Raw genomic sequence first — 26,468 nt, forward strand, 5'->3', positions numbered from 1 at the left:
ATACTGCAGATCCTATAATCTCTGCAATCAACTCTATTCTGCCCTTTAATATATGCTGCATTGAGACACAAAGGGGAGCTCTGATGGTCACTTCTACAGCCAACCTGTGTGTGATAGACTACACTCCTACTTTTGAGTCCTTGCCCCTTCAAAAGTTATTTTTCCATGCAGCAACCCCAAGCCCCTAAAGAATATTTTTTTAGACAAGCATTCTCTGGGCTCACCTCTCGTTGATGTTGTCTGTTTTTAGTGTGTATACTCTATCAATGTGGGAGATGTGGAAAACTGGTTCATCGCTAGAAGGGTCAGTTGGCAATTTTACTAGGACTTCATTCAGAAAAACAGGCTGGAAGAAACACAGATAGCTTCAATTAGAGAAACAGAACCAGTTTAACAGGCTAAAACAAAATGATAATTTCATTGTGTCTGAAGTGGACAACAACAGATAACAGCTTGTGCAAGATAACCCATTGCTCCTCTAGGATGAGTGGATAAGTTTGAGAGAATACAGACTACCATTTTACTACAGATCAGTACCTTGTGCAAGTAAAATCCTCCTTATCACTTGGAAGGATGATACCACAGATTATTGTTTGCCAAGTGTTTGCCTACACCACAGCATTCACTTCATAAGCTGGTTATCCATATTCTCCAGCCAAGTGTAAGAAAATGTTAACCACACTTCTAACTCTGATCAGAAAAATCTAGAGCAGGGGAATGGTAATTGGCAGGACAATAAAGACAACCAGCTTACAACCTGATTCCATGCAAGCCCTTGTAAGTTATCACTTGGTAGGTGGTCATCTAAATCTACCCTTAGAATCAAGCAGGAAAAAGGAATGCTTTGTCTATCAAAGAAAATACACTGATGAAAAGGGAACAACACAGAGTGGTGTACAACAGGGAGAGCAATACCTGTCTACCAATACATGACAATTTTACCTAGTCTGCATCTCCTGTCCTCCTATCCTTTGGGAACAACAGTGGTTACTGAACCACCAACGAATGTTTAGGGCAGAATCCAATGGAGTGGAAGAATGCCTATGAAAAGGAGTCACATTGGAGTAAAAACCCTTACGTTGATTTGCAGAAAAGATGTGCAAAACTGGAAAGTAAAGTCTTGTTTATGGAGCTTTCCTGAGAAATACACATATTATTCCTAGGGCTGCAACTGGAATAAAGACATTTAAAGAAATGTTAGGGTGCAATCCTATGGCTGCTAGTCAGAGGCTAGACAGCCATAGGATAGGTCGGTTTCTGGGAACTGACCTTGGAGCCCACGCTCCGAGGTCAGTTCCCTGAGAACCGACCTCTACCCTCTCCAGTGCCGCCTCGTAGGCAGTGAGGATCGGCCCCGTGCTCCGTACTGGTAAGAGGAGCGTGGAGCAGCGAAAACGGGGTGTTCCTGGGGGCGGGCTGGTGCAAGGAGGGCAGACATGCCTTTCTAACACTTCCTATGCATCATCCAGCATCCGCCCCCACCCTCCGCTCCAACCTCCCGCGGCTAGACAGCCGAAATTGGCTGCATAGCCGCGAATGCAGGGTGGCTGAAGCACGGAGGGGAAGATCCCCTCTGCGCTGCTCCTGCCCTGCATTGGAGAGGCGGTCGCCTCCGAGTTGGAGGTGGCCGCCTATCCCGATAGGATTGCGCCCTTAATCACTCAGTCAACAGCAACTCATTTGATCGATTAATCTAGTGATTAGAAAAGTATATCTTTGCATATTGGTACAAACAATTTTTGAAGCAAGAAGTATACTTTTGTTTTTGATGACACAGACATGTGTAGTAAGAGGCATCTCTTTAGAGTAAACATTGTAGCCACAACTGTTTAACATTCAAATACAATTTCACTACAAGTCCTTTACAGAGGGGGAAAATGAATGATCCCACAGGGATCATCGTCTTTCTTTTCTTCTGCTGGCAAGGTGCACCTATTCAACCATTGACACAGCCACACTGCAGGGAAGCCAAGATGTTTAAAAAATGGGCTCAAGGTTAAGTTTCCATATTTCACGTTCCGGAACTTCTTGGAGCTGCTTCACATGTTCATAACTGCAGCAACAAGTAATGACTTGCGTTGAGAGTAGGATCCAGCTGTGCCACAGTGCTAGCAATAATGGCACTGTGCTAGCATAAACCAACGCTTGCGCGACATAACTAGTGCTTTTTAGTGCAGTGGATAAAAGCAGTGATTTGCTCCCAAAATTCAGCAACAAATTCTCACTTTTTTCCATTGCCCTAGCAAAAGCTGGTTATATTGCACAAGTGTTAGTTTATGCCCACACAACGTCATTAGTGCAAGTGCTGGGGCACAGCCGGATCCTACCCTCTATTTCCAGATAACTCAGTGCAATACGTTTGAATAGTCAGTTTCCACATTCAGCTACAACTATCAAGAGTTGCACAACGTGGTGATGAACCTGGATACGTGAAACAGGCCACAGAAGGACTACAAATTAAATCAACACAAATTGAGATGCATTAAAGTACATTCAGTAATCTAAAAATATACTTGTGGCCATTCCCACCCTCTAATAAGGAAGAGCTAGAGTTCACCTAACCAATGTTCAGATAGTTTAAAAAAAATGTCAGTGACACTCATCTTGACACTAACTATGGAAGTTTGGTCCATAATGAGAATGTGTGCCACTGAACTAAGAATCACTGTTATTAACAGGAGGGTGCCACAATACAGCTGCATAGATGAAGGGTGTGTAACAGATTAAATAGATTATTTCCATTAATAGAAGAGATCCCATTTCCTCCTCTCTGCGAAGACAAGCATCCCTTTAATTCACTCACCACTTTGTACATTTTGAACTGAGAATTTGATTTTGGGCTGAACAGTTTATCTGATCCTGTAGAGACAAACTGCTTGACCATGTAGGTGAGGAGCAGGAAGTCATTGAAGAGAAAGCCATATAGTTCTTTGTTGCTCTTTGTCTTGTAGAGCTTGCCACTGTGCAAAAGCTTCCGTGGCCCCAAGCAGTTGGTCAGGGAGTTAAAAATCAGTTGCTAGGACAGAAAGAGAGAAAGAAAACCAATGCAGCAGTACACTGACTTCACACCATAAGAAAGATAATACTAAAAACCAAACCCAGTTTGCTAGAATTAAAGTGCACTCTTGGTCTGTACTAATTCAACCAGTGCCTATCAGTGGAACAACCTGAGTCAAATCTGTAATGCCGACCACCTCTGCTTCTGTTCTGTCTACTCACCCTGCCTATCTTGGTATTAGTTTTGCCAAATGAATTCCTCAAACAAATAAAGCCAGATCAACTATTTCGGCTAGATCAGTTGTGGTCTGAAAATGGCAGAGCGGATCACTTGTTGCTCCTAGGAAGTCAGTCAGCTGTTCCAATGAAAAACCTTTGAGACTACACCATTTGCCTATGCTATTCTGGGCTTTTCACAGTCTTCGGGGGGTTTGCTATGAAGGGACAGACTCCCCTACCTGCTTATAAAGGTAAACCTTCCCTTGGAGTTTTGCTAAAGCCTAAGCCAAAAATCATTCTGGAGGAAGTAAAAGGTATTTGTTTACACTGGCATTTTGTGGCTGGGGGAGCTTTAAAAACTGACAAAATGAGAAATAGTCAATTGAAAAATTTAGTTATTCTAATTAATACTTAAAAACAATTACGACGTATTTTCTGATTTTAAATACGTCACTCATATGTAGTCTTCGTGTTAGGGTGAGAACAAATTGTAAGAGAAGCTACCTCTTTCTTAGAATCAATCACATTTCTACTATTGAGCATTTCAGTTTAAAGTTCTGAGGCTACAGCAAAGCACACAAACGGTGCTGGAACTGTATCCTGGTGCTGTACAACTAAGGCTTAAAAAACCTGAAGAAAACAGGCAAAAGATAATGTGATATGGTATCTAACTGAATCTGAAAACAGCAGGAATCCAGGCCCACTCTGCATCAGAAGATTTGCTTGAGCCTAGGTAGGAAAGTTGCACTGCACTCAAGTTGCTCAGACATGGATTGCACATGAAAACATCCCCTTGCTTAAAAAAGAAAAGGAAAAGTGGCCACTTGATTAGTTCTGGACATCCTCTTTGGAAAAACATGGAGCAACTACACAGAACCAACAGATCAGCTGTCAAAAGTGCTGTCAGAGGACACAAAATTGTCCCCGAATACTTTGGTACATAGGTTGTTTTTCTTTTGACATATGCAAATAATTAAACATGGTATGCTCTCTCTGTCACCCCTTTATTGGCCATTAATTATCTGATGATGCTAGTTTAAAGTAGCAGCAATTTGGCTGTTTGCAAAAGTTACAGAAATCAGGGGAAATGATGGGCAAGAATTCAATGTAGCATCTAACAACACATGACTTCCCACTGTTCCTCATACATTAGCTGATTCAAATTCTGATGCATGACCGCTGCATTATTGACATCACATGGCTTGCAGGGCTATCTGTAGGGCTGCTAAGCAATTGCTGAATCTGATATGTGCTGCAGAATTCAGCATTTTGAGAATCTGGGCTTTTATTTTTCGAAAGGCAAGTTCTTAGCTCACCTGAAAACCAGTGTGCAGGGTCTGGCTGTGTGTTACTTGCAGCGGTCGGGATGTAGAGTTTCAAGGCACTATGTAGTGCTCCTTCCTTACTACTGTTTCGTGGCCCCTCCCTCCCAAAAACTATCAAGTCCAACTCTCCATACCACTTCCTCTTCCATTTCTCCTAGTACTAGCGGACAAATCCCATACATTTTTGTATGCACCGTGCATGCAGTCCTATTACTGGATTAAATTTCATGTGTGGTTTACCGAGTATCAGCCCTTGGTTTCCCACATGGGATATATGCAATGATACATTTCAACCATACACCTTGCTTGTCAGTCCTCACCACACAGCCCAAGCCGTGGTTACCTCAACAAGTCCTTCACACTGAACGTGGGATTGCATCCACTCGAGTCTGTCTGAATTTTCCTTCTCACGCACCCCCTCGTTAACTTGGGAGCACAGTTCCTCGGCACGCTCAAGGGCCTGCTTCAGGTTATTGTGATCTGGGTGACTTTCAGGGGCATTCTCCAGAATCTGGTTGGGGAAAAATGGACAAACAGCTCATCATTCAAGACAAGTGCAATATTACTAAAGAAAAATCCATATATGTACAATGTTTTCTATATATTTTTATAAATGTACTTGCAGTATTGCTCTCCTCACCTTCACACAAGAGAGTCAATCAAGTTAGTTTCTAATTTCATTCAGTGCTTCACAAACCAAATAATTTGGAACATCATATTCTCAGAAATGGGAAACATTACACATCAAACTATATGTGTTACATCAGCATTGGTTCTATTGACAATATGTGAAGCACAAAATGCGGAAGTGACATGCCCGGATTTGATTGTGTTCATGCTGATGGCAGCCCATAGAGTCATAGCTAAAAGGTGAAAAGCTGCAGAATTTCTAACACTGAAACCTTGGTATATGGAGTAAATAGCCATGGCAGAAAAATTGGACGTATCAACTGAAATTAGCCAAAGGCAAAGGAAAAACATCTGATTTGTATAAAATATGGCATGGTTTTATTTTATATACTAATCAGGGACATATGCAGCAATATTTGTCAAAACCATGCCTCAGACTATGGAAAAGAGACTAAGAGCACAACCCTATTACTTCCATGCCCAATGCTCAGAAGACCTACAAGCATCTAGGGCAGAGCAGGAGGAGTGGTGGAATCAATCGTTGCCTCCGCCACTCCTCCTGCTCTGCATTTTCACTAGATGGGCTTTTTCACCCGTCTAGCTGGAGTCCATCAGACGAGGAGGGAAGGAGGCTCCAGAAGCCTCAGGATAGCTCACATCCCGGACTCTCCAGTCCCCTCCCCTCCCCACCCACTGGAACGCCCCCCTCTCCCCCCTCTCTGAGGCTGCTTTTTCAGCCTCGGAGAGGCAGCCAGCATGGTTCTCTCCACACTGGCTATGAGGGGAAGGGGAGTGTGGATTCCCATCTCTGAGGCTGGAGCGTTGTTTCCAAACTCAGATCTGGGAATCCGAAGTATCCTATGCTCCCCCGCCCCCGCCGCACCCCAGACCCTGTCTAGGGGCCATAGCATTGCTCCCTAAATACAAGTTGTTATTATGAAGAACCATAAAGTAAACCTCCAAGCAACCAATGGATTCCACGTATAATTTAGTTTGTAAAATAAAGGGAAACGTGTGTTAAATGTACTATCTTCTGTCAATAAATAAAGTTAAATTTGATGTATATTTTTTCTGTTTATCTTTGTTTCGGAAAATAAATTAAAAAAACAGAAAGCAAATAGTTTGATACTCACACTCTTTATGAGAAGAGGGTAGCGAGTAATTCTCTGCATAGGTTTCAACAGGAAGCTGGAGAGAGGCATCCCTTTACAGCGGGGGTCTGAAGCCAATTTCTACAAGTTAAAGCAGAATGTTCAATAGAGACCCTGCATTATGGCTACTGATATAGAGATTTTCTAATGTGCTGTTTTACAAAGGGGCACCCAATGGGGATATTTGTTTATTTATTTTAGAATATTTATATACCACTTCCCATTTTAAAAATCCCAAAGCAGTTGACAGCAAATTATAAAACAATACATCATTATAAAAGCACAACAACGTTTAGACAAGTTAATGGTTGTTGAAATGGGAAAAGCCAGGGTAAATAATTAAGTTTTAATAATTGTTGAAAGCACATGACCGCCAGTGCCTGACGTATCGCAGAGGGGAGGTCATTCCAGAGAAAAGGTACCACCACAGAGAAGGCCCATTGCCATGGTGCTACCAGATAGGACTCTACAGGACGTGGCATGGACAACAAGGCCTACCCTCAAGACTGTAGTAGTCTAATGGGTCTAAACAGGGGGAGAAAACCTTTCAGGTAACCTGGTCCTAAGTTTTTAAGGGCTTTATACATCAATAATAATACCTGGCTTGGTAGCAAACTGGCAGCCAGTTTACATTAAACAGCCTGACTGTAGCATTTTGCAATAACTACATTTTCCAAAGTAGCCCCCGTGGAGAGCATTACTGTAGTCCAGTCTCCAGGTTACTAATGCATGGATCATAGTGGGATCCCTGTCCAGGAATGGAAGCAGTTGACATACCAGCCAAAGTTGGTAAAAAGTGTTCTGTGCCATGGAAGTCACTTGTGCTTCTAATGACAATGATGAATCTAGGCACACTCCTGAACAGCCTACCTGTTCTTTCAGGGGGAGTGCAATCCCATCCAGAACAGGTAAACACCCTAATCCCTGGAGCCGAGAACTACTTATGTACAGTGCCTCTGTACAGTGCAAGATTCAGCTTCAACTTACTCACTTTCATCCAGACCACCCCATATCAAGGTTGAGAGAAAATGGCTTAGCTATGACCACTCCATTACAAGAAGAAAAACCTGAGTTTCACAGAACTGGAGCAAGTCTCCATTACTCCAACAGTTCCCAGGGTTGGGCTAAGTAAAAGCCTCATAATGTTATAATTAGAACACATATCAGAGGAACCATTCACAAGTAGCTGCTCCCACTAGGAGTCACTAACAAGCAATTCAAATAGCCTAAGCAGGCACACGAGGGTGGAATCTCATCTCCAACATGTGAAGGTTTGTCATTTCAAGATTTGGTGAAGGGCATATTTGACAGCTTTTCATACAAATGCATAAGTTGCATGATTCTCCAGTCCAAATGTGGAGGCAAAGTAATTCCTAAACAGGTAAATGAAAGCAGTAGGAGTAGGGGTGTACGAACCCCGCTCACCCACCTGGTCCGGGGCATCCACTGGGGAGGGGAGGCGATCCGTCCCTCCCCCCAGAATCCTTCCTGGCTGGCTCCACTCCGCGCCGAGTCTGCAGAGCTGCCGGCCGGGCCCCTCCGCAGCTGGACTTCCAGCCGCTGCCACGCAAATGGTGTCCGGCCTAGCGGACGCTATTTGTGTCCCTGCCCTTGGCCGTGATAGGCTACGTAAATATTTACATAGCCTATCATGGCCAAAGGAAGGGACGCAAATGGCGTCTGCTATGCCGGATGCCGTTTACATCCGCAGCCCGGCAGTGGATGGCTGCGGACGGCAGCAGATGGACCTGGATGGCTGGTGCCAGGTAGGCCCGTCCCTATCAGACATCACGGGGTGGCGGGGGGAAGCAGTCCGTTCCACCACGGACTTCTTTAGAATCCGGCCTCATTGAAGTCCGTGGTGGATTTCTCCGCCATCCCTAAGTAGGAATCTTGTATAATGGCCACTTGGATGTCAAAAGCTGAAAGTTCACAGAATACATCATAACTGGATCTGTCATCCTTTCAAAGAAATCTTACCTGAGTAGTTGCCTGAGCTTGGGGCAATTAACTGATTAAATCTACATATGAAAGCACACACAATTGTTCTAAAGAGCAAAAAATCTTAAAGGAGATTTCTTCATTCTTTCTCCCACAGGAGGGAGCACCTCTTAAGATGGTGATTGCCATGTGCAATGTTTATAAGTAATTCCACCAGGCTGCAGCAGCAGAGGGAAAGTTGAAGCATGAACTGTTTCCATCAGCTTGTCTTGGACCAATTGCTATTTGGCCCTTCCTCTCCCAGAACTGTTATCTATTAGCAACCCTTCTTTCTTGCTGAAGCAGAAGAAAAGATGAAACAGTATGGCCCACTCCATTGCCTCAGCAGAGCCAACTGCTATTTGGCTCCTCCTCTCCCAGAACTGTGTCCTTCAGTGGCCATTCTACCTGGTCATTTTAGCCCATGAAAGTTTGTGCTACAATAAATTTCTTAATCTTTACTAACAATCTGTTTGTCACAAGACTCTTTGTTGTTTTTCAGTGCAAGAGACTAGCACAGCTACCATTTATATAACTTTATAAAGAAATAGTGCTTGGATTTGTTCCCTCCCCATCTCTTTTCCTTTTTGTACCATGTCTATTAGCTTGTAAGTCTGTGGGCAGGGTATAGTAGGAATTGGGCCCAGCACTTCTGCAGACGTGCCCAAAGAAGACATGGAAATTGATTTGGAGTGAGAAAGGGAGGGGGAGGTGAAAGGAGTTGTCGAATTGTCAAGGTTGCAGGAGGGGGCCCCCAGTGAGAGCACTGGCGCCAAAGAGGCTGAAGCCCAACTGCAGTCTAATCAGCTGGATGACAATCCGGTCAGGCTGTTCTCCTGAATTCGTGGGAATGCAGGCTCCTAACACAGAGAAGGAGGGGAGTGGGAATGAGATACGTCAGAGTCAGGCATCAGATGAGAAAGGAAGAGCAATGCAGGGTCATGAGGCGCTCCAAGAGACTTGCAGCAAGGGAGGCGACCTTGTGCAAAGACCCACCTTGAGGGCGGGAATTGGTAGGCCACTCAGTCTGAAAAGTGGGGTCTGTAGTAGCCAGTGGCAGTTTAGTAGCAATTCTCATGCATGGTGTGTTAACCCAGAAGCCTCCTCTATTACACAGAGCCTGCTAGAAAAGCCTGTTGTCAACTGCTGCATAAGGATACTGTCTGTAGCCTGAAGCAAGGACTGTTTGTTTGTTTGGAAACACAGCTTGTCACCTTGACTACAAAGGAAGCCATGGGCTGGGCACCTGACATGTATGTGCTGTTTTTCAGTGTACAGCACCTATGAATTCTAGGAATAAACAACTCTGATTAAAACACACACCAAACAAACTGCTGAATGGGGGCACTGTTTTAGTCAATAAACATGTTTAAATTTATTAATCTAACTGATTTTGTATGTCAAAAATTTTATTATGCGGTATTTTTGGATTGTAACTTTTGTGAACCACCCAGAGTGCTCTGCTTATTGGGTGGCAGAGAAATAAAATGAATGAATGAAGAATGAATTTAAACCTTGCTGCCATAATCATAACCATCCAAGGAATACGCAGCTTCTAGGTTTGTTTGTGAGATAGAGAAATGGATTTGAGACCTAAGTGCAGTTGTAGGGTATTTTATGTAAAAAGTTTGAAAGCCACCAATGTCATATACTGTTGTAAACGTAATTAAGTGCATCTTTATTTTGTGGAGAGGGAGCATATGTCCCCAGTTTCTTGAATGTTATTGGACAGCTAGCATTACATCTGCACTAACCACATGGAGAGAAAGAAAACATGACTGGATTAAGAAGTTACTGAATAATGTACTTTCAAAAATTCTTTGAATTCTGGCTCCTCATCTGTTTTTTGCTGCAACAGTGCAGCCCCATTAAGCTGGCAACTGCAGAACCGGATATAGGCTTGCATGTGGGACAGTTCAGCAGCCATGATGTCTCCAATCATCTGCACAGGCATCTTTTCTCCCCCAGTCTTCTTACGTACACGAAAGGCTCTGGCAGAAAATGAAATTAAAGAGGAAGCAGTTTGATTTAAGAACATTCAGCAGGAACAAGCAAGGAAAGGGCTTGCAAGCTCCTGTCAGACAGGACTTCCTGTCTGACAGGACCAACTCTGCTGAAAATATGAGACAAGCGGGGTCTGGCATGCAAACAGAATGGCAGAAATACTGTCACAAAGGAGTTTATTCAGAACCTGAAGATTGCTTCCATTGCTGTGGGTTTGGGATAAAGCCTAGATTACTGTTTGGCAGGGTTTTTAAGTAGCCTCTGAAGGGAAGCTGGTCAGCCTGTAAGAACACTGAGAGAGAGATTGCAATCTAATTCCTATTCAGTAGTAGTATTTATCGACCCTTACACCCAGCAAGACAACCCCACGGTATAAACAGGCATAATAACAATGGCATCATCAAACACCTTCATTAGATTTCTGCCTCCCCTGCAATGTATCTTTTCAACCATTATTTATAATATAATTTGCTTCTGATTTTTTTATTCTCTTCAACTGATGTTACATATGAGCCGGTTCTGGGCATTCAACCCCTCACATGGTTAGGATTGTGTGAGGAAAAGAATGGGACTATGCTTGCTGGCCCTGGCCCCTCCACCATATCTCCACTGCCTGGCCCCACAGTCGCCCATGAGTCTGAGGAGCAGGTCTGAAGCAGGGGGCCTGATCTACACATGGGGCCGGGTTCCAAATCAGGGTTCCAGACTTCTCCTCAGACACTTGGATGGCAGTGGGGCCAGGTGTCAGGGACCAGCAAGAGTGGCCCTGCTCTCCCCCTCACATGGTTCTAATCATGTGGTGGATTGAATGTCCCAACAGGGCTTTAGTCACTTCGAAATTATATTATATAACACTACAAATTCAATTAAAAGCTTCCTGAGCAGAAAAACGTGTATAAATCTTGTCCTCAGGGAGTGGAGCAGAGAGATGTATTTTTCTTTTCTTTTTTTAAGTTAAAAGTTAAAATTACAGGTAAGATACCGATAGGTCGGAAACGTTTTTGAGGTCACCAGAGGCTCTTCTCTTTAAGAGTCTCTAATTCAATGGTACAACACATGTTTGCATGCAGAATGCCCCGGGTTCAATCCTAAGTAACTCTGACTAGCGTTTTTCAGGTGGCAGGGCTGGAAAACAATTGTACCTGAAACTTGGGATACTTCCAGATGGAGGGTTCCTAGCACTACCAATCAAAAGGTATTGTGCAGGTATTCTGTCTTTTCCTCCTTAACAAATGTTTTCTGGTAAGAAAAAAGACTGAAGAACTGGAGGGGAAAACACAGGAGGGTTAAAAATGGAAGAGATCATCATCTGGACCTCCTGTAAAATTGCATGAATGAGGCAGGCCAACTGCACTCAAAAAAGGCCTTGTCTGGAAGCGCCCATTCTAGAGTGCTCAATATACTTGTTTAATATCCCATGTTTTCTGAACGGTTATAAGGTTGGTTTTTTTTTTAATTAGGGCAAACTTTGGGTAGCCAGAGAAACAGATGTATGTGTTTTACAGCGCACTCCTATACATCTAAACACAAAGGTATGTCTGATTGAACTTAATGGGGCTTACTCCGAGGTTTTTGGATATAGGATTGCAGGCTTAATCTTTATTTTTTTATTTATTTGGTACTTTAATTGTATCATGACCCTTTTGGGATTGTGAGAGCTAACAACACAAATGCTAACAAAACAGTCCCAGCACTTACTTCAGCAATTTTGCATTAGACTTTATCAGCTCTTTCCAGTTGACAAAGATTAATCCCATTTCTGCTTCGGAGAGACAGCCTGCTTCAGTCATTTGTTTCTGGAAAACCTAGAGACAGAAAGTTACAGGAAGAGGAAGAGGAGTTGAAATGCAGTGACAGGCTCTTAACAAGCTGCATTTCTGTCTCAAAAAATAAACTATTTGATAACTCATACCAGTGGTCAAAAAACTGAAGTTTTCATTTGTTTTTAGCTTTGTTGAAAACAAGCAGCATACCAGATATTTCTTCCATTGTTAGAATGACCAGATGCAAAGAGGACAGGTTCACTTTACCATTTTTCAGCTATTTGGAAGAGGTAAATGTCAACAGATGCAGCTTTTCTCACTCCTGCAGCATTATAAGGTGACAAGTTAAAATTACTTCCTACACTGCTATTAGAGGTACCTGATCTATGTCCTCTATGGCACCTGATCAACCTGGCAGATGAACAGGCACCTAACTGTAACTGATACTCTTCAAGTGATTTGTGCAGTCACAGCCTACGGGACTTGCACCGGTGGAGAGCCAGCTGCAAAAAATGTTCAGGAAGCGGCAACAAAAAACGTCCCAAAGAAAAAGAAAACCAAGAAGGAAAGCAAAAGGCAACAGTGATAGGGGGAGATATGCCCAATTAAATGCAAAATTCCAGAGGTTAGCCAGAAGAGATAAGGAATTATTTTTAAACAAGCAATGCGCGGAAGCGGAAGAAGATAATAGAACAGGCAGGACAAGAGACCTCTTCCAGAAAATTAGAAACATCGGAGGTAAATTCCAGGCAAAAATGGGTATGATCAAAAACAAAGATGGCAAGGACCTAACAGAAGCAGAAGAGATCAAGAAAAGGTGGCAAGAATATATGGAAGGTCTGTATAGGAAGGATAATATTATCGGGGATAGATCTGATGGTGTGGTCCGTGAGCTAGTGCCAGACATCCTGAAGAGTGAGGTTGAATGGGCCTTAAGAAGCACTGCTAATAACAAGGCAGCAGGAGATGACAGTATGCCAGCTGAACTGTTTAAAATCTTGCAAGATGATGCTGTCAAAGTGATGCATGCCATATGCCAGCAAATTTGGAAAACACAAGAATGGCCAACAGATTGGAAAAGATCAACTTATATCCCCATACCAAAAAAGGGAAGCACCAAAGAATGTTCAAACTATCCAACAGTAGCACTTATTTCATATGCCAGTAAGGCAATACTCAAGATCTTGCAAGGTAGACTCCAGCAATTCATGGAATGAGAATTGCCAGATGTACAAGCTGGGTTTAGAAAAGGCAGAGGAACTAGAGACCAAATTGCCAATAACCGCTGGATAATGGAGAAAGCCAGGGAGGTTCAGAAAAACATCTATTTCTGTTTTATTGACTATTCTAAAGCCTTTGACTGTGTAGATCATCACAAATTGTGGCAAGTTCTTGGTGGGATGGGGATACCAAGTCATCTTGTCTGCCTCCTGAGGAATCTGTATAACAACCAAGTAGCAACAGTAAGAACAGTAAGGAACAACGGACTGGTTTAAGATTGGGAAAGGAGTACGGCAGGGTTGTATACTCTCACCCTACCTATTCAACCTGTATGCAGAACACATCATGCGACGTGCTGGGCTTGATGAAGCCAAGGCTGGAGTTAAAATCGCTGAAAGAAACATTAACAATCTCCGATATGCAGATGATACCACTTTGATGGCTGAAAGTGAGGAGGAGCTGAGGAACCTCATGACGAAGGTGAAAGAAGAAAGTGCAAAAGCTGGGCTGCCGTTAAACCTCAAAAAACCCAAGATGATGGCAACCAGCTTGATTGATAACTGGCGAAGAGAGGGAGAAAACGTGGAGGCAGTGACAGACTTTGTCTTTCTAGGCGCAAAGATTACTGCAGACGCTGACTGCAGCCAGGAAATCAGAAGACGTTTACTTCTTGGGAGGAGAGCAATGACAAATCTTGATAAAATAGTTAAGAGCAGAGACATCACACTGACAACAAAGGTCCGCATAGCTAAAGCAATGGTATTCCCCGTAGTAACCTATGGCTGCTACCATAAGCTGGACCATAAGTAAGGCTGAGTGAAGGAAGATAGATGCTTTTGAACTGTGGTGCTGGAGGAAAATTCTGAGAGTGCCTTGGACTGCAAGAAGATCAAACCAGTCCATACTCCAGGAAATAAAGCCAGACTGCTCACTTAAGGGAATGATATTAAAGGCAAAACTGAAGTACTTTGGCCACATAATGAGAAGACAGGATACCCTGGAGAAGATGCTGATGCTAGGGAAAGTGGAAGGCAAAAGGAAGAGAGGCCAACCAAGGGCAAGATGGATGGATGATATTCTGGAGGTGACGGACCCGACCTTGGGGGAGCTGGGGGTGGCGGCGGCTGACAGGAAGCTCTGGTGTGGGCTGGTCCATGAAGTCACAGAGTCAGAAGCGACTGAACGAATAAAGAACAATAGTAAAAGGCAGAGGAGAGAAATGGTTGTTCAGCTATTAAATAAGGATGGCAAAACAATAACAGATTGACAAAGAAAAGGCAGAAGTGCTCAATTGCTCAATTCCTACTTTGGCTCAGTCTTCTCCCAAAAGAGGGTCTATGACCCCCCTGGCAAAGGCAAAGTACAGGCTGAAGGGGCAGGACTGCAGCCTGAGATCGATGGGCATACGGTCAAGGAACACCTAATTACTTTGAATGAGTTCAAATCTCCAGGGCCAGATGAACTGCATCCTAGAGTCATAAAGGAACTGGCAGAAGAACTCTCAGAACCGCGGTCTATTCTCTTTGAGAAATCATGGAGGACAGGGGAAGTGCCAGATGACTGGAGGAGGGCTAATGTTGTCCCTATCTTCAAAAAGGGTAAAAAGGAGGAACCTGGGAACTACAGACCAGTCAGTCTGACATCAATCCCTGGGAAAATTCTGGAGCAGATGATAAAGCAATCCATCTGGAAGCACCTTGAAAACAATGCAGTGATTACTCAGCGCCAACATGGATTTGTCAAAAGCAAGTCCTGCCAGACGAATCTGATCTCATTTTTTGATCAAGTCACCTCTCTTGTAGACCGTGGGAATGCTGTAGACATCATATACCTCGACTTCAGCAAAACTTTCGACAAAGTGCCCCATGATATCCTGATGAGCAAACTAGCTCAAAGTGGGCTAGATGAAACAACGATCCAGTGGATCCACAGTTGTCTACAGAATCCGACTCAAAGAGTGCTTATCAATGGGACCTTCTCAAACTGGGGAGAGGTAATGAGTGGGGTACCACAGGGCTCAGTCCTGGGCCCAGTGCTCTTCAACATTTTAATTAATTACTTGGAGGAGGAGGTGCAGGGAATGCTGATCAAATTTGCATATGACACAAAATTGGGCGAGATAGCTAATACTTTGGAAGACAGAAACAAAATTCAAAGTGATCTGGATAGACTGGAGCGCTGGGCAGAAAAGAACACAATGACATTTAATAGGGAGAAATGCCAAGTTCTGCACCTCGGAAAAAGAAACCAAATGCACAGTTACAAGATGGGGGATATGTGGCTCAACAACAGTACAAGCGAGAAGGATCTTGGAATTGCTGTCGATCACAAGCTGAATATGAGCCAACAATGTGATGTGGCTGCAAAAAAGGCAAATGCTACTTTGGACTGCATTCATAGAAGCATAGCTTCCAAATCTCGGGAAGTACTAGTTCCCCTCTACTCAGCTAGGTTAGGCCTCATCTGGAGTACCGTGTCCAGTTCTGGGCACCACATTTTAAGAAGGATGCAGACAAACTGGAGAGGGTTCAGAGGAGGGCAACAAAGATGATCAGGGGACTGGAAACAAAGCCCTATGAAGAGAGACTGAAAGAACTGGGCATGTTTAGCCTTGAGAAGAGAAGACTGAGGGGAGATCTGATAGCGCTCTTCAAGTCCTTGAAAGGCTGTCACAGAGAGGAAGGCCAGCATCTCTTCTCGATCATCCCAGAGTGCAGGACACGGAAGAATGGGCTCAAGTTACAGGAAGCCAGATTCCAGCTGAACATCAGGAAAAACCTTCTGACTGTAAGAGCAATACGACAATGGAACCAATTCCCTAGGGAGGTGGTGGGCTCTCCCACACTGGAGGCATTCGAGACGAGGCTGGACAGCCATTTGTCAGGGATGCTCTGACTTGGATTCCTGCATTGAGCAGGGGTTTTGGACTCGATGGCCTTGTAGGCCCCTTCCAACCCTACTATTCTATGATTCTATGATAATGCTTGATGAAAGTGGAAGTGGTAGACCAGACAGCTGGTCTGCACAACTTGTTCAGTACAACACCTCTTGACAATGCTGATGATGTGGCCATATCACTCATGGAATGAGCCTCAACAGTTAATGGAATAATCTGGTCTGCCATTTATAGCAGAGATTAATTGTGGTAATGATCCACCAAGAGTGATGTTTTGTATTCACAGCTTCAACAGCCAATCCTGAGCTGGGTAGAAAACTGAGAGGAACCAAAGCTGAAGAGGCCTCATACACAGCTACCCAAACCTCAGCACTGAAAGGTGTCATCCTTTCAGGCAGCTGCTGGACCAGTCTGTCCTGACTAGGCCTGAGGCCCAGGGGAAGCAGATTGCAACTCACTGCTTACTGTCTGTTCTGGACAAGGTCAGACAAGGCAGAAGTCATGTCAGGCGAGGAAGAAGGCAAAGTGTGCCCTTGGATAGCGCACTGCAAGAGGAGCTGGCTGGAATATTCTCCCATGAGGAGCTTTTGTCCTAGCAAAGCACTGCATTCAACTGAGGCCTTGAGAAAGACAGTGTTTCTGGAAGCCAGTTGTGCAGGGATACAGCAGCTCAACAGCCATGCACTTTGTGAACGTATGGACACCAGAGAAAGCGTCCAAAAGGCCTTGTTAGCAGAGCCTGGTCTTTCAGAGGCTCCACTCCCACTGTATGCTGGCTGCAGTTCTTAAAGGGCCAGTGTCTGTTTCTGCAGTCTCATGCTCCTGTATAGCTGAGGGACAAGAAAAGCTGCAAGGGAGTCATCTGCAGAGTCAGATGACGGGAGAGATATGTCCTCAAGCCAGGTTGGCAAAGAAGGGGGTGTCAAGGGCTCACCATGAAGTGGGGTGACCTGTCCAAATCTGAGTCCTTCTTGGGTACTGCGGGCCTTCAGAACCAGGGGAGATGACACAGTCCAGCTTGTTGCAGAGCAAACCACTGCATATGCGACCCCAGAGTCTTAATTGAAAGGGCCATGTCATTTGGGTGACAGGCCCACGCGTGCATGATGTTGAGGATGGCACCTACCAACTGCAAGCATCAAGGGGGTATGAGATGGGACTTTTCCTGCTTTACACACAACCCCAGGGAGCACAAGACATCCCCGCTACAGTCTAAATGAGACAGGACAGTGTCTCTGGAAGGGTGACACTGTCTGTCCTTCGTCTGGAAGGAATATGAGTAATCACTGGAGGTGGCACCAAAGGTGTGGGAGCCAAAGTAGAAGGATTAAGGATTAACCCTTAACTAGGATTAAGGAGGAGGAGGGCATTGCCTTGAAAACTCCCAAAGCAGACACAGTGACAGTTGGACTCGTGGCAGCAGTTGGCACTGATCATAGAATAGTAGGGCTGGAAGGGGCCTACAAGGCCATCGAGTCCATCCCCCTGCTCGATGCAGGAATCCAAGTCAGAGCATCCCTGACAGATGGCTGTCCAGCCTCGTCTTGAACGCCTCCAGTGTGGGAGAGCCCACCGCCTCCCTAGGGAATTGGTTGCATTGACGTATTGCTCTAACAGGACGTTTTTCCTGATGTTCAGACAGAATCTGGCTTCTAGTCACTTCAGCCCATTCTTGCAACTGTGCATTTGGTTTCTTTCTCCTAGGTGCAGAACTTGGCATTTGTCCCTATTAAATGTCATTCTGTTGTTTTCTGCCCAGTGCTCCAGTCTATCCAGATCACTTTGAATTTTGTGTCTGTCTTCCAAAGTATTAGCTATCCCGCCCAATTTTGTGTCATCTGTAAATTTGATCAGCATTCCCTGCACCTCCTCCTCCAAGTCATTAATAAAAATGTTCATTAATAAATGATGTTCATCCCAGTGGGGGGGAAGAGTGAAACCAGTGGGATGGCTGCTGCTGAAGTTAGCACAGTAGATGATGAAGTGATAGGAGGAGAACATCTCATTTTTGCAGGTCTTGGAGGAGGCTTGGACACAGATGCCAAAGGAGTAACAGCGGTCGTGATGGTGAATTTCAGTATCAGTGAGCATACAGAAAATAGAAATGATGGTGATATCTATAGCCCCAAAGCTCATCCCTTGGGAAAAATGGTCTCAATACCTAGATGGTGAGTGAGAACAGGACTGATACAACTGGGATTGATTATGCTCATGATAGTACTGGTCCAACTACACCCAGAGCAGAGAGTGGTGAGAAAGAGTGGGTGATCACTGAGTTGCCTTTGGAGATCAGTATAGAGGTTGAGTGATAACCCTTGAATCCTCCAGAGTGAGGTCAATAATCCTCCAGAGTGAGGTCAATAATCTCACTCTGAGAGACCAACTGACCTCTAGCCATCTGCTTAGTGTCCAGCAAGAGGACAGGGGACGTGTCCCCCACTGGTAGAATGCTGGGGGATGTAACGATCAAACTTCTCCAATACTGGTACCAGAGGAGAGGGCACTGATGGGCCTGACTGCTACTTACCTTATTGGTCAAATACCAACTATTGTGCTGGCACTGAGGATCCTGACTTAGATAATTTTTTGCATACCAAAGGACCTTTATCGTTCTGTTTCTTCTTGTCTTTAGACACTTGCCAAAGGTGGAGATGCACCTCACTTAGGCAATTTAAGCTTCACCACAAGCTTATAGTCTGGTGTCGAGAGTGCAACTTGAGCACTACAGGCTTGACTGGTGCTAAGCCCAATACCAAAAGTGTCAGTCCTGACACAGCAGGATCTATAAAAAGTTGAAGCAGCCTCAACAGAGACACCACTTACTCCTCAACTGTCTAATCCATTAAAAAAAATAGCTGGAAGGAGATGGTATGGAACATAGTGTGGAGGTCAATGATTTAGAGCAGGGGTGGGCTGCATGTGGCCCCTGCCATCCCCTGGAACAGCCCCTACACTGTTGCCAAAATTCGTGGCAGTGGTAGAAAAAAAAATTGTTGGTAAGCTGCTATGGAACACTCAAATGGCCACATTTAGCATGTTTTCAAGTTAAATTAGGCTGTTTGAACATTAGTGGCAATCACCATTTTTTTTGCTGCCACCAGCAACTTCAACAGCACAGTGGTATGTAAAACTCTGCATTTAGGTAGGAAAAAATCAGATGCACAAATACAGGACCGGTGACACCTGGTTTGAAAGTAGTACCTGTGAAAATGATCTAGAGGTTTTAGTAGATCACAAGCCAAACATAGTCAGCAGTGTGATGTGGTAGCTAAAAAGGAGACTGCAATTCTAGGCTGGATCAACAGAAGTTATTGTGTCCAGATCATGAGAAGTAAAGTTACCCATCTATTCTGCTTTGATCACCTAGAGTAGCTTGTCCAGTTCTTGGTACTACAGTTCAAGAAAGATATGGACAAACTGGAATATGACAAAGGGAGGGCAAAATAGAGGGTGAGACCAAATTGTATAAGGAAAGGTTGAAGGGGTTGGGTAAGTTTAGCCTGGAGAGAAGACAATTAAGAGATAATATGATAGCCATCTTCAAATATTTGAGGGATGTCACATAGATAATGGAGGAAATTTGTTTTCTGTTGCTCCAGAAGGTAGATCTGAAACTAATGGTTTCAAATTACAAAGAAAAGGATTTAGACTAAACATTAGGAAGAACCTTTTGATGGCACAAGCAGTTTGACAGTGGAATAGACTGCCTCAGAAGGTGGTGGACTCTGCTTCATTAGAGATGTTTACGCAGAGGGTGAATGGCTGCCTATCGGGGCGCTGTAGAAGTCAACTTCCTGCATTGGCAGGGGGGTGGCCTAGATGATCTATGAGGTCCCTTCCAACTCTACTATTCTACCCATGAAAATTGCCACAATGATCACAGGAGTCCTAAGGAAATGTCTCATGGTAACAGTGATAGCCATAGTGCTGGAGAAGCAGCAGCCCTCTGGCAGGGCAATAGAAGTGAGCTGAGCAACTATGGGACGAGACACTTTTTCAGGGAACTTGCAGGGGACTCAGTGTTCAGTGCCAGGCTCTTTTAGTTGATGCAAATTCCATTGCTTCACACTAGTCTGGCTTTCAAGCCTGGTCATGACACTGAGGCTGCTTTGGTAGTTTTACCTGACAATAATCTGCTGACCGACAAGGGAATACACCAACCTACTGATCTTATTAGACCTCTTAATAAGGTTGGTAACTTCAACCACTCTGTTTTACCAGGTTACATGTAACATATGATCTGCCATTTGAATCCTTCCTGACTGTACATGACTTGAAACTTGTAATGAGGGATTGCTCCTCTACATCTTGAGGCTGTCCAGAATGGTTACACAGGATTCACATTTTGTTTCTATTACTATTCAATACTTACATAAAATCTCTGGAAAAATTCAGTCAGACTTTACACAAATGTGATTTGTTCTTTAAAAATATAGCAGCTATAAATGTGAGGAAACCCATACCAGAGAGAATGTCTGGCTTTGACATGAACACTTAAGTACTATCACAACAGAAATTGCACTTTTGTTTGGCTGCATCCCAGCATTCTCAGTGAGGCAACAAAGGAGAATTCCTACAAAGTTGCTCTCACAATCATACAATTGGAAAATTGGTGACTAACAGCAATTGGTGACAAATAGAAAATATTTACTATAGGTAATCAAGACTACTGAAGAATTATCTTGTATGAAGATGTATTCTATGGACTCATCATGTCAAAGCTGATTACAAAGTTAATCATAGACAGATCACCCTTGTTTAGCTTCCATTTTAATAAAGTGGCTGGCTGGGGAATGCTGGGAATTGTAGAGCTTTTTTCTGTCTAAACATGCATAGGATTGAGCCTTTACTAGCCTTCTAGGGAGGAACTGAAGATACTACTTCTATAACCACCTTTTCTGCCCAAGCAAATCTCACCTCTACAACAAGCTGAAGATCATCCATGTATCTTTCCTCTGTCTGGATCAACTCATGTATGTAACCCTGCCTTTTCCTTTCCATGGGTTGCATTGTGTCAAGGCTTTGCAGATCAGCGCACCCTACAAAATGAAAGATTTCAAGTCACTTCTAGCCTAATTACTGGCTAAATACCAAACATAATCTAGGCAGTAAAGGTTCCAAATTTGTTGATGAGTGTAGAGAAGAACACTGACTTTGAAATGGTTGAACCGGAACCACAAAGATACTAAGCATTAGCTTAGTTTACTCCCCTATTTTTCAACAGGCAGCCTATGGTCCTCATCCAGCACATACTTTCTAGCTTTCATGATCAGAACTGGTGTGGAAGATCTCTCCTCTCAGCAGAAGGGTCATGTAATGTGTAGCACTGCTGTTATTACAATGGTTGGAGAAGTGTTTATAATAGGCTTCATTTGGCAACGTTAACATTAGAATCAGCCCTATGGGACAAGGTAGAATGGGGGTGATTGTCAAAGTGTTTCCTAGAAGTACAACAGGTGGCTGCAAGATAGGGCCTTTCCAGTTATGGCAACCCAGTTGTGGAATGCTCACCTCAGAAAGGCCCACCTGGCATCTATTTCAAAGTCTTTTTGTAACCAGTTGAAGACCTTTTTGTTTCCCCAGACTTTTAAAATCTTTTGAGATCTATTTAAAAATGTCTTGTGTTATTTGAGTTTTACCAGACTGATTTTATTCTCTTGCTTCTGAGCTTTTTAAGGTGTATCATGTTTTTCTGGTTTTAGTTATAATTTAATACTTGTATTATTGTTATTATTGTAGGCCATCTGAATACCTTTGTTATTGGGTGGCATATCTATGCTGTTAACAAACAAACAAACAAACAACAGCTTTATCGTTTAAAGCCATGAGAGATTTCCATTGGTTTCAGAGGCAATGAACTAGTAGGACTTTCATATATGGAATCAACAGAACCTATTATTAAAAAGAAAGGGAAAAAAGAATGTAACGATTTGAAATCAATTATCTAAGAATAAACCCTACCTTTGATTAAATAGGATGATTTTCACAACACAATTTATAGGCAGAGAATATATACATTAAATATATAAAATAAATAAATAAAATATGCAAAGCATCAAAATTCCACTTCACTTGATTCACTACTACATTAAAAAGACTACATTAAAATATTATGAGTGAACAATTACAACCATTTATCAAGTAAACATTTACCAGCAGGTAAACTGAAGTAGGTGGGCCTCTTTGAGAAGACCATTCCACAACTGGGTTGCCATCACTTGAAGGCCCTATCTAGTAGCCACCTGTTGTAGTGAATCTACTACATTAAAAATGAAGGATATTATGAGTGAACAATACAAGCATTTACCAAGTAAACCATTTACCAATAGTTGAGCATGTGACAATTTGGATAGCATTTATCTTCTGGTGTGGAGAATTTGACCACTCCCATACAGTCCACCAGCTCAGAAGTGTGGTAAAACTCTCCTCACCAGTTGATAGGAGGATACAGATGACTAGCTAGCCACATGGTTGCATCATGCACACCACAACAAGTTGCTGCTTGGTAAGTGAATGAATTCATCACATCAGAGAAACATTAATATTTAAAGTTTAGTGCAACAGTGTCATGCTTTCTTTAAACCAACAGGAATAGACTGGAGTACAACAGAAACCCATATCATTTAGCCCTCCTAAACATAAGAGAAACTACTATCTCAGGGGTCCCCAACCTTTTGGGGCTGGTGGGCACATTTGGAATTTTAAGAGAATGACATGGGTGCTGTCACAAGATGGGTTGTGTCACAAAATGCCCAATTCCTAGAAGGCAAATTGGTGAGGCTAAAAGAGAAGTAGCTTGACGAAGAACCTAAATGAAAGGCAGAATAGCGCGCTGAGCTCCAAAACACAAAACAACTCTTGAGAACCCACAGTTTTTTCCCCTCCTGCACTTATTTCATATAACTTGACCAAGAGACAGAGTAGGTGGGATCCGCGCTCTAAGCACCAGATCACATATTTGCCCCCACAAAGTACAATTTATTTCATCAACAAGCTGGTAATGCTCAGAGAAACACCTACATACACACAAAACGTATGTGTACAAAACACCCATGCATACTATACATCTAAACCCCTCCCCCAAACCCCAAACCCCCAGGGAAAGCGCGCATATGCGCGCGCACACACACACGCAAAACCCTAGCCAACCCCCACCCCCCTGCTCCAAGCCCAGGCAAAACACATAGCAAAAACAAACCACCAAAACATACCACAGAACACACAGGCAAAACATGATCTTTGCTCCCCACCAACCCCTTTAGTCTCCCAGGATGCTCCCTAACACAAAACCCAGAATACCTCCCCCCCCCCCTTAAGGGAGCTTCAAAACAAAGCACTGGGCTGCAGCCACTCCCATTTTTCTTTTGTAAGGATGCCTCTAGGGTCCATGTGGGGCCAAGAGGCATTACTGGAAATAGATGGCATTGCAAGACTGGTGCAAGGCTTTGCTTTACAGCATGCCAGCCTCCTAGTTGAATTAAAAAAAAGAAAACAAATTTTAAAAATCAGGATGGGCAGAAAGCCTGATGGGAACCAAGGGAAGTATATGTTAAGGCATCATGCTGAGGAACCCAGAATTAGCTTGACACTCTACATTAATAATGAGCAATTAAGGGAGCAATCCTATGGACACTAGACACTATCTAGAGGGCCATAGGTTTGTTTGGTTTCTGGGAAGTGAGGTCAGAGCCCTGGCTCGATTCCCAGAAACCATGCTGCCCACCCCCTGTCTCTTATAGCCAACATGGCTCTCTCTGCACCAGCTATGTCTCCACACTCAGAAATGGAGTGTGGAGACAGGGGGAAAGGGGCAGTCCTGGGGGTGGGGAAGGGAGGAGACCACGGAAACTGCTTTATGCAGCTTCCTGGCAGGTCTCCAAGCCCCTTCCCTTTCCTCCCCTCAGAGATGCTTAGGCAAAAATGCAGGGTAGCTGGGGCACAGAGAAGATCCCCTCTGTGCCCCAGCCGCCCTGCATAGGATAGTTGGCAGCCTCCGATTTCGGAGGCTGGCAACTATCCGGATAGGATCCCATCCTAAAACAATTTTGTTATAAATACTGTAATGAAATTTTTTGTAGTGATCATTATGTCCAATTATTACTTGAGACATTTCCCATAAATGCATACAGTTTATTTATTCCTCTCTCACAGGATAATCCAGAAAGGAAATAAAATGGAACCAAACTGTAAGCAAATTCTCAGGCTTTCCATGACCACCCAAATGGTGAGATAACTCGTCCATGATCCAAGTTTTTAAAACTTTAGAAATGTCTATTAACATTTTGACTGGCAAACAATAAAAGATGCAATCCTATGTGTCCAACTCCCTGGCTGGCGCATCCTGGGAGCTGTAGGCCTTTTAGCTGTCTAAACATGCATAGGATTGCACTGTAAGGTATTGACTTAAACCCACTGCTCAAGTGCAGGCTGAAATGGGGACCTTAATAGTTCAGTTCTTAGAACAGTTACTATTTCAGTAATTGCATGCATATTTGAATAGATTGCTGTGAAATATTATGGTCATAAAATTTGGGAGAAATATTTGTGAGAGTGATAATTTTGAGATTTGGTCAGGAAAGAACATATTTGTAACTGTGTATGTTCCATAGAACAGTACCGTAAAAGGCAATGCTGGTCTATGCTGGACAAATTGCACATTTCTTCTGGTCAATTGTGGAAAAAATATCTCTCAAGGTAGCATACATGACGCATAAAACCTATGCCAGATAGATTAATCTGAGAGTTAATGACTGGCCCAATGTAACCCAGTGAGCTTCATGGCTGAGCTAGGATTTGAATCCAGTCTCCTAGCACAATGCTAGTTCTCTTAGCCAGTTTACGAAGGTGGGATGATTTCATGGGTTCCCTCCATGGAAAAGATGAACGTGATAAGAATTGTTCAGTCTAACATTGCTTTTATCAGTGAGCCCCAAAACCTGGAGCAGCATGTGTTATGCCATTAGAGATCACTTCTATTAGGAACTCTAGAATCCCAGTGTTTTCAAGGTGACTAGGGAAGTATCTTCAATAGTGAATCAGCGCATGGGCAAGATGATGTAGGACTTCTTACATTATACAGTCTCATGCCTGGAGAATCATGAAATACATTGGGAAAGGGAGGAAGTATCCTGGTTAAGGAATGTGAAAAGTGAGGCAGTTCAAAAACTGGCAGCCATAGCAACTGCTGGGCAAGGAAAAAACAGTAGTGACACAAGTTCCATTTCGACCATATGGAGATTTTACTTTGCAGTTATGTATGTCTAATGTTACAAATTTAAAACTGGTGTCGACCTTGGTCACTGAATCCAGCAATACTACAAATTGAAACTGTTCAACAGTTTCCACTGAAAATTCTGGGAATTCTATTTTGGTGAAAAGATTTTGCTAGAGGTCCCTAATCTCTTCTAGACCTAAAATTTCTGAAAGTTATTTCCTTTGGAGCCAAGACAAATAAACAGGTTTGAAACTGATTTAGGAACATAGACAAGTGCTGCTCAGGAACACACTAAACTTAATATTGCCTCATCTTCAGTACTCTGCAACTGATCTGCAGAGCTGACATTCAATCACTTCCCAGAGTACTTCGGTTACTGGGTGATATAAAAATGTAAGAAATATAAATAATCTATCGAAGAAAGAAAGAAAGAAAGAAAGAAAGAAAGAAAGGAAGGAAGGAAGGAAAATACATGATCTAAATCCGGGATGGGCCAGATGTTTTGGACCTCTGCCAGGATGGCCAATGGTCAAGAATGCTGGGAGTTGAAGTCTAAAACATCTGGAGACCTACTTTCTGCCTACCCCTGATCTAAATCATACCTAGAAATAAACTTAATTAGGCTAACCAAGATGGAAAAGAAATCACACACAAGTATGTTCTTTTGTGTGTCCCTTTAATAAAATATTTTTGCATAGTTATTTCCAGTTTTCAATAAACAAACAATTATCTCATGTACAGCATATGCTGTGTTTGCATGATGAAATACTGATTATTACTCCAAACCTTTAATACTAGAAAGCCCCCAAAGAAAAAAAAATTAAGGCAGCAAACATCACTATAATAGGTAAGAAGTCAACATAATTAATTACATAAAAGCAGCATTATGCTGTAGCAGCCCAGAACACCACTACAACTAGAGGTCTGTCAGCATTCATATAACAGATTGATTGACAACAGTTTATAGTTTGAATGAAAAAAAGTAATACAAGTTATAGACATAGTTTGGCAAATACTGTGTTATGAGCAGTGAGCATGTCACAATCTGGTGGTGTGATTAATTCATTT

At 43.2% G+C, this 26,468-nt stretch overlaps 1 protein-coding gene across 14 annotated transcripts in view; it reads right to left on the bottom strand.

The window, feature by feature from the left end:
- Positions 1-26,468, bottom strand: part of ITSN2 (intersectin 2) — a 196,167-nt gene that overhangs the window by 28,203 nt on the left and 141,496 nt on the right. For all 14 annotated transcript variants that reach the window (XM_084821842.1, XM_084821915.1, XM_084821797.1 and 11 more), the window contains 7 exons: positions 21,104-21,225; positions 12,005-12,111; positions 10,110-10,293; positions 6,305-6,403; positions 4,885-5,052; positions 2,804-3,016; positions 225-346 (listed from right to left, as the gene is read on the bottom strand). In XM_084821842.1, coding sequence (XP_084677968.1) covers positions 225-346; positions 2,804-3,016; positions 4,885-5,052; positions 6,305-6,403; positions 10,110-10,293; positions 12,005-12,111; positions 21,104-21,225 — 1,015 coding nt within the window. The remainder of the gene's footprint in view (positions 1-224; positions 347-2,803; positions 3,017-4,884; positions 5,053-6,304; positions 6,404-10,109; positions 10,294-12,004; positions 12,112-21,103; positions 21,226-26,468) is intronic.

This window comes from Heloderma suspectum, chromosome 1 (assembly GCF_057233095.1).
Source record: "Heloderma suspectum isolate Gila_16-S chromosome 1, 16-S_ref, whole genome shotgun sequence".
Taxonomy (NCBI): domain Eukaryota; kingdom Metazoa; phylum Chordata; class Lepidosauria; order Squamata; family Helodermatidae; genus Heloderma; species Heloderma suspectum.